Consider the following 8,832-nt stretch of genomic DNA (forward strand, 5'->3'; position numbering starts at 1 on the left):
TAAATGAAAGTATATACACTATGCATTGTTCAAGTAGGACATGGGAGTGCAAAATATGAGCAGAAAATTAAACTTGACAAAAACTAAACTACTAAAGTGGAAATTAAATATAAATGCAAAAGGTTTGTGAGTTGTCAGTAGGAGTTTACTACATTGTGAGTCAGTAGTCTGACCCTTTTAGGCCATCTGCTGTAGGGTGCACACTATTACACTTGCCCGGTATACATATATATGTTTAGTTAAAACTTTGTTGGATAAAATGTAGATTAGGTATTCAATCACTGGGAAACAGTCAGGTTTAAATGTGCCACATCTGAACATGAAATAAAAGGACCTGGTGTGATATAGCTTTCCCTGTTTCACAGAAAGATTCTTATAATAATGATTATTAGTAATAATAATAAACATTATACAGGACTTTTCAAAACATAGTTACAAAGTTCTTTACATGGCTGAACTATTGAATGTATTGCTGAATGAAATATTTTTTTTTTTGGTTAAATTTAGTTTAGTTTAAAAAAAAAAACATTTTGTTATTGCCATTGTCAACCAGAACTGGATCAACCCGAAAACTCGCCAACACAAAGAAACAAAGAGTCCTATAGCACAGTAATACAGTATTTATGTCTATCTGTTACTTGTTGCGTGAGATGGCACCAATACCTAAACTACAGGAACTTCACCTCCCAGGCAGCTCTAAATCAAAGCTGCATTACCTGTTGGACAAACCGAGTCCAGAATTGCTTTTTGTTCACATTAACTATTTAACACATTAACACATTAAAGATCTGCCAGGAATTCACTCTTGTGCAATATCAACTAAGGCGAGTCCTGTATTATTTAATAACTAATGATGTGACCCTGTGGCAGACTGAAGACCTTCATCATTTGATCTTATACTGTGTCTATTGTGTTTAATCAAAGTGCCTCTTTAAGAAGGGGGGGGCTGTCGTGCCACGTCACCCTCATTACCATAATTGACCAAAGGCAGAGCATCATATTTCCCTCTCTCTCTCTCTCTCCCTCCCTCTCTCTCTCTCTCTCGCTCTCTGATCTTCTGAACACTTAAAATGGCGCAGCAGTTCGTGGAGACCAAAATCAAAGGAGACAAAGTGGTGCTGTTCATGAAGCCCACGTGCTCCTACTGCATCATGGCTAAAGACGTTTTGTCCAAATACAAATTCAAGCCGGGACATTTGGAGTACATCGACATTAGCGGACGCAGCGACATGGACAGCATGCAAGACTACTTCCTGGAGCTGACCGGAGCCCGCACGGTAAACGCACGGCTGCTTTGTCATAGTGTAAACAATGGGAGAGCCGCTGTGACAGGGGGACTAGTGGAAGGAGGTGCTCCTGTGGACGAAAGGATCGATGCTGACCTGTAGTGTTTAGTGAGGACTGTCAGTGTTTACCGGAGGGACTGAAGGTTAGCTTTATGATGGCAGTATGGAATCAGGCAGGGAGGATCCACAGAGGAAGTGCGCACCAAGCAACACTGACAGACAGTGTGGAGAGTTAGGACTGATGAGACCAACTGTGTATTTTATATGTGTGTGTGTGAGTGTGTGTGAGAGAGAGAAAGAGAGAGAATTAGAGTGTAAACTATGTATAAAACCCTCTCCCAGTATCTGCAGTGGTGGAGGAAGTATTCAGATCATCATTTAAGTAAAAGTACGAATAATACCACACTTCAAAAATACTCTGTTACAAGTAAAAGTCCTGCACTGAAGATGTTACTGGTATAATCAGTATTAAAGTATTCAACTTATTCCGTATAGAACAATACCCCCTTGTGGCTGTTACACTGTGTCACATTATTGGTGCTCTTCTTGTTGTAGGAGGTTGAGGATTGGACTACAAGTATTGATTACTTTATTATGTATTAATCTGCTCAAGTTTCTCCTTGTTTGGTTTGTAAAAATACAGAAAATAGTGAGAAATGTCATCTCCGTTACCCTAAACCCAACACATTAAAAATGATTCTTTATTATTATACCTCAATATAGTAAAGTGCATGGAAAATATATTAGGAAAACGAATAGTCTAATAGTCAGACAGGAGCATCGCCTACTGGGCAATCCTGTGAAATAAATACCTGACAAATAAACATACGTTGTCACATTAAACCCAATATTGCCATGTTTTTTTCATTGCCCACAGTGGCCTTACACACCCAGAGGTGTTAAAGTAGAGTGTGTGAGACTGTCTCACCGTCTTTGCTAAGTCACCAGAAAGTTACGAGCTATGCAGATTTAGGCAGAATATGAAGGAAGCTACTGCAAAGGAAAGAAAATGCAGCTACAAGAAAGACTGGGAAACCACTCATAACTGGAGGAAACCAGTGCAAGGCAACTATGGCAGACTTCTGCATAAGAACAAATGAAGTGTGAAACTTCTTTCATGCTCACTGTGTTTACTTAGTGTGGGAGTTTGGGATGTTGCATTCAAGTCCTTAACACGTTAAAGGCCTAACGTGCATAGTCTATTGTGTGCTACTGAATCAACCAGAGGGAAAAGCTTAGGAACAGTATAAAAATCACAGAACTGGTGCCACAGTGTCCCACACTAACATACTCTTTAGTTTGTCGGGATCCGGTTACCCAGAGACGTTAAAGGGGCCGTTACCGTGACCGTAGACCAATGTGTATCGTCTCTTTTGCATGAAGCTGAAAATCAATGACTGCATATTTATCAGTTGCATCCTTGCGTCTCTTGTATTGAACTGAATGTAGGTCCCCCGGGTGTTCATTGGTGAGGAGTGTATTGGAGGCGGCAGTGACGTGGCGGCACTGCATAAGAGCGGTAAACTGGAGGGCATGCTGAAGTCTATTGGAGCCCTGCAGTAACCCGATCCAGACCTCCAGGTACCGTACAGGACGCTGCACAGACTCAAACATATATATATACTGTGGGAAAGAAGGGGGGGAAAACAACAGAAACATAGGGAAGCATTTTTGTAATAGCAGGCAAGAAAAGGAGGTAGGTGTTGCCCCTCAGAACACCCCGAGTAAGTCGTTAAGTGCACGAATTAGTAACAGTAAGCTCTCATTAGTGTAGAAATAAATAAATGAAAGGAAATAAGATGCCCAAGGTGGTGCTTGAAGAGATGAGAGGTAATTGCTTGGTGGTAAAGGCAGTACAATCTGCTCGAGGCCCACGCTGCATCACAACAACCTGATGTACAGATGGGTGACAAATTAAAGCAAACACCCGAGTGAAGGAACATAATGAATGCAGAGGCTGCCACACAGGGCACGGGGGGGGGTACTGAATGATTTAATAAGTATGTCCATCATATGCTATGGCCTTCACAGTCACCAGATCTCAACCCGTATTAACGCCTATACAAGATGTTGGAACATGTTATACGAAGGTCAGATAATGTGATATCAGCCTGACCCGAAAGACGTGCACCGCCAGAGACAACAATACGTTTCAGGAGAGACGATTGCTTGTTTTTAGTGTGTTGGGCAACGGGCGTAGCATCTGGGACGCCTTGCCACATCCTGACGAAAAGAGTAGCATGCCAGAAACTGATCCTGGAATCAGACCGCATACTCCACCAACATCAAACCACCAAGTGAGGGAACATGTTGTGGAAGGGTTCATCCCTCCAGTAGAGATTCAGAGACTGCAACATCAGAATGCAACAGCTCGGCTTCTTACTGGTCTTAACGCACATCACGTCCCCCCAATCTGGGCTCCCTGTTCGTTTTAGAATAGATTTTAAGGTTTTACTGATCACTTTGACAGCACGTCCGGGTGTGGCCCTGAGCTACAGTAATGCTGACCCCCTTATGAGCCGGTTTGCAGTCTGAAGCCCTTCTGGCTGATGAGGTGACCATGCTTTTGCCATCAGGGCCCCTCGGCTTTGGAACAACCTGTCTGAGGACATAGGGTTTGGAGAATCAGTGACTTCTTTTTAATCACTTCTAAAAACCCATTTTCATAAACTTGCCTTTATGTGATGTTATCTTTTTACTTTATTTACTTAATGTTGGTTTTTCTTTTAATTTGTCACCCATCTGAATGTAAAACATGCCCATTTTCCAGAGGTAAGGGGAGGGAGAAACAACTTGTAGAGACACAAATGAATGCAGTCAAAATGCCCACAAACACCTGTACACCCGGCTGTGCCCGTACAATAAGAGTGCAGACACTCATGGAGTCGGTGGGATGTTCATTCTAAAACATGTCTTTATTTAAAGTCAGACGTCATGTTATCTACAGTCTGTACAACAGTGGCCCAGGGGAGCCACATGTGTCTCCACACACTGGGTATGGATGCAGCACTGGAGTACGCTCTGTTTTACAGTCCAGTCTTTCAACCGTTATTTACTGACTCTCTTTTTACGAGTTGATTGGGATTTATCTGAGGATTTCTCAGGAGACACACTCTCTGATTAATGTGCAGCAGCAGGTTAAATATACACCAGGGGCTTAAAGATACTAACTGACATCACCTGTACACTGTCAAAGTGGTAGCTTTCTTGTACTATATACACAGCCTGCTGCTCCACCTGTGCCAAAGTACTGCACAAACTGGATGCAAATACAGTTACATACTGTTTGCTGACTATTAAAGACAGCTATTGATCCACCTAATAAGAAAGAGCTGCATAATGTCCACCTTTTTTTGGCTTCATTTTGTTGAAGGTTTACCTGTTTCGTCTTCCTGCACCTCAGGTGTTTTATAATCATGCACCTTTTTAAGTAAATACCAGTGAAACAGTAGACTGTAAAACAGTGTGACAGTTGTCTCTACTCTGAATGTAAAAAAAAAAGAAGAAAGAAAAGTAATCATGTCATCATCATGTCCACATACAGTAGAGTTTACAAAAATGATTCCAGCACCAATAAATCATATTCTTTTTATGATTAAAAACAATCTCTCAAATTAAAAAGAATTGGATAAAATAAATATTGTATATTATATTACCCAGAGGCATTGTGGTTTTTAGTGTACCAACATATGTTTATGATATGGTTGTTTTTCCTAAATCTTTACACCACTTCTGTACATGTAAATGCTACAAAAGGCTTTTGCCTTTTTGTGCGACAGACAGAGATAGAGCATTATTATTTGTTATTGCAAATAGATGAGGATTAGTTTCATCATGATTACATTATAACCGGCAAATGAAATGGTGTGAAAGTCCAGCTCACAGACTTTAAATCAAATTTAAAAATACATTTTATTATTGTTGATTATTGTTTTGGATTTGGTGTATAAAGCATTTAATTTTGATACAGACTATGTGTAGTTTAGTTTGAAGATTAAATTTCGAGCCACATCTGAATAAAGGTGAGATGGCCTTAACACAGACTACAACCAAAATGTATTAAATCTCACGTTGTGATAAAATCAGTCTGGTTCAGAGACACTCGCTGATGTTGCATTATAGACCTGAAGGAATCTAATAAAAGAGCTGTAATTAAATTGGTCCTGCTTGTCTGCTAAACTGAGTTTCTTTCTTTCTTTCCACTCTGCTCTCGGTGTTAATGTAGGTCGTGGTTCGGCTGAAATACTGATCGAGCCACAAAGAGGTTCGAGGCTCAGGAGTTATTTCAGCTTAAAGAAATGCTGCATGTGCACAAGCTCACAATTTTTAGATCCAATGGAACACAAATGCATCATGGGTCGGGGTTTAATTTAAAATGAGTAGTCTTGTGTCCAGCGTACAGAAGATACAAAGACATCCCCAGGTGTCGAGTAGAGAAAACACAACTTCCTTCCTGCTTAGTCAACCTGAAATCACGTTACCTGTTTCTGTAGTTTGAAACGGTGTGCACATGATTCTGATCGGTGTTTCAACAGATGTGTGGTCATTTGATATATCTGTACTCGTAATGGAGCCATTTTATGTCACTGTTCATCTTCGAAATCCACCATTTTGCATCAGCCAATAGAAATACAATCTGCCACAGAGCCTCTGGCCGGAGTCCAGCCAGTCATTTTAAATTCACATTGGGTTTTAAGGATCAGTCATTTTGTATTGCCCATGATGGAATAGTCATTATGCAAAGGATGCCTAGTCATTCCTTCGGGGGAAGAGAGGTGTGTCACAGTGGTTTATGTCACTGCTCGCCGACTTTGTCCCATTGGTTAAGGAGTCTTATGACATTTTCCTCTGCAAAAGTGTCCTTGAGGATCCGCCCCTTCATCCAGCAGGACAAACAGAAAAAACCTTTTCTTCTGTCTGTTTCTCCAAGCGTTGATGACTAGTCTCACTCTGTCATTATTTTCTCCCTGGTCTCCCTCCTCTGCTCTCCCCCCCTGTTTTCCTCAGATTTTGCCATCCAGGTGGCGGTCACATGACTATGCAGCGGGACTTGCGTAGTTTGCGTCGCCGCTGCTGGTACTCGCTGAGCTCCTGCAGGTAGCCTCTGGATGGCCAGCGTAGCCTCTCCACCTGCTCGCGCTCTTCCTCTGGAACACACACACACACATATATTATAACTGTAATCTACTGCAAACACAATTATTGCATGTTTTGCTGATAAAACCTTTTTATAGCAAGATTTACTGGCCTTGGCATGCATTCACACAAACGCATTCAGATGGATTGTTGCCATGAACACGGCCAACAAGGCAGAAATATCTGTTACACCGACAAGCAACAGAAGATCAGCAGTGATCAATAATGCACTGTCTACTAATTCTGGCCTGTGACTTCGCCTGTGCCCTTCAGTACCCGTCCATTGACCTTAAATGATTTTTGTGTGTATGACTAATGATGACAATAAAATGTGCTACTGCTACTAACCAGAGCAATGTTGCTTTTAATCTTTGTAATTAGCTTAACTGCGTTTATGTGGCCTATTAAATGCATATGACCGTAACAACTGAGCAATCAAAGTATTATATCAAGCATAAACCTATAGTATTAAGTAAACTATAAGGAGGTATTATTGTGAGGGGCCGACAACCTACAGTCTAATACATACATACTGCCATATTGTGCTATATGACAGTAAAGTGTAAAATACAGAGGTTTTCCCAGGTGTCTATGACCATGTTTTATTTTAAGGACCAGTGTGAAGGATTTAGAGGCATCTAAATGCAGATTGAAATCAACTGAAACCTCTTGTCTCAACCAAGTGTGTAGGAGAAACTACAGTGGCAACAAAAAACACTCATTCTAAATTAACAAGGATTAACGTGATTATACACCAACGAAGAAATAAATATGAATATTGTATTTAATTTCTGCCAAGAGATCCTCCTAAATGTGACACACTGGACCTTACATACACAACTGATTGTTGGGCACTTGGATTACACCTCATGTATTATCCAAACTGGTTGGCCATCTGACAAAAAATGAGAATCAGCCTCCGATCCACAGCACTTACCTGAGACGGAGGGAGTCTAACCTACATATACTGTGTGGAAAAACAACAGATCCTCGAAAGCCTGGAGGCACTTTGACTTAATTATGTTTTTTTAATGAAGTCTGAAGCCTACTAAAAAGTTGAAATCAGCAGTTCAGTTTAATTCCGCCATTACTCTGCAGCAAGTTTAGTTTGCATAACCATCACTTTTAAAGGCTTTTTTTATTTATTTTTTTCAGACATTTTCTACTTGTTTAAAAATTCACACACTGACCTGAGAGCTCCAGGAAGTCAGGTTTGTGGCTGAAGATCAGGTAGTTGTTGGCGATAAAGTGGAGGAGCCAGACATACAGCTGCTCTGCATTGTGGCACTGAGAATCAATTCAAACACAGACATTATGATAAATAACAATGATTCTCTTGAGAATAAATGCTTTTCAACAGATAAGCATGGATATCTGCGGAGGAAGGCCTAGAGAGCTTCTGCAAGTTACAAGATTAAGCTCGGCACAGAAACAAACACATTGCATTGGGCAAACAGCTAGATTCCCTTTATACACAGCTTTTGAATTCAGTGTTAGTGGATGAAGGAAATGTCATATCTATATAATGGAGTAGTAATTGGCTTACACAGACAATCTGCAGGTCAGTTCGTGTTCTCATTTAATGTCTCTTGCCCTTTCTTACACTCGTACACTCAAAGTTGCACTGACCTTTGCTCGGCGGAGTAGTCGAATCACGCTGATACCTGTTGATGACAGCTCTCTACTGGGCATGCTCTGAAGGTAAGCGCACACACACACTTCACACAGATGCTGCAGACGTTTGACCTGGTACATCTCGGCGCAGACCAGCACAGCCATGGCCTGCAGAACACTGGCTGGACACACAAACACACACAGCACTGTCAGATACACATATACAAGTATTACACATGCATTGTTGTAACATGAAGATTACATGATTAGTAAACATGTAGGCCTCCAGAAGAAATTAAAAACTTAAAAACACTCCCTGAAATAAAGTGTTTTTATATTTATTGGTCCAAAATCAAAATTGGAACGGAGCCACACCATGAATGCCCCATGAAGCTTAAAACAGCTATTTAATAATAACAGAGTGTGCTGAACAAATTCCAAAGGCATTAGTCCGATCAGTTAAAGCCACTTCCAGATGAATTTTTAACATTATTTGACAATAAACTTGTTGTTTGCAAATATAGTTGGTTTATTGCATACACAAGGTTGACATAGTTGAATGCTGGAATCTCTGTGTAAAAACATTTTTTTCCACAGTTCCCCTCATCTCTGCAGAGCGTCTTTGGTTTTATGACCCACAGCTTTTCAGTTTTGGTTCACTCTTACCACTCATCAACTGCGATTCCAGCACAAACAGCTGTTTTGAGTAAAAAGCTCTAACTGTACACTACCTAGGCCAGAGCAGACTCTATCTGCTCCGGAAACTCAGGTCCTTTGGAGTGCAGGGAGAGCTCCT

The 8,832-nt window shown here is 40.9% G+C and overlaps 2 protein-coding genes across 4 annotated transcripts in view; one reads left to right on the top strand and one right to left on the bottom strand.

The window, feature by feature from the left end:
* The first annotated feature begins 1,025 nt into the window (after nucleotides 1–1,025).
* glrx (glutaredoxin (thioltransferase)) lies at nucleotides 1,026–6,846 on the top strand. Its single transcript, XM_035661578.1, has 3 exons — nucleotides 1,026–1,277; nucleotides 2,736–2,867; nucleotides 6,294–6,846. Exons 1-2 carry the CDS (start codon nucleotides 1,071–1,073, stop codon nucleotides 2,847–2,849), a joined length of 321 nt encoding a protein of 106 aa, XP_035517471.1. The 5' UTR covers nucleotides 1,026–1,070; the 3' UTR covers nucleotides 2,850–2,867; nucleotides 6,294–6,846.
* The window catches only part of rhobtb3 (Rho related BTB domain containing 3), a 23,623-nt gene continuing 18,973 nt past the window's right edge, over nucleotides 4,183–8,832 (bottom strand). For 2 of the 3 annotated variants that reach the window (XM_035661567.1, XM_035661566.1), the window contains exons 11-13: nucleotides 8,052–8,218; nucleotides 7,613–7,709; nucleotides 4,183–6,433 (exon numbers count right to left, since the gene is read on the bottom strand). In XM_035661567.1, the coding sequence (XP_035517460.1) occupies nucleotides 6,315–6,433; nucleotides 7,613–7,709; nucleotides 8,052–8,218 (383 nt within the window). In that variant the 3' untranslated portion in view covers nucleotides 4,183–6,314. The remainder of the gene's footprint in view (nucleotides 6,434–7,612; nucleotides 7,710–8,051; nucleotides 8,219–8,832) is intronic. The other variant, XM_035661568.1, reaches the window with a different exon arrangement.

This window comes from Morone saxatilis, unplaced genomic scaffold (assembly GCF_004916995.1).
Source record: "Morone saxatilis isolate NCDOM2014 unplaced genomic scaffold, NCSU_SB_2.0 Contig18, whole genome shotgun sequence".
NCBI lineage: Eukaryota > Metazoa > Chordata > Actinopteri > Moronidae > Morone > Morone saxatilis.

What these genes read in the sequence shown, in the direction of transcription:
- glrx (XM_035661578.1), top strand. Translation starts at nt 1,071, where the DNA reads ATGGCGCAGCAGTTCGTGGAGACCAAAATCAAAGGAGACAAAGTGGTG. An exon ending in AGCTGACCGGAGCCCGCACG is followed by an intron (nt 1,278 to 2,735) that starts GTAAACGCACGG and finishes AACTGAATGTAG; the next exon opens with GTCCCCCGGGTGTTCATTGG.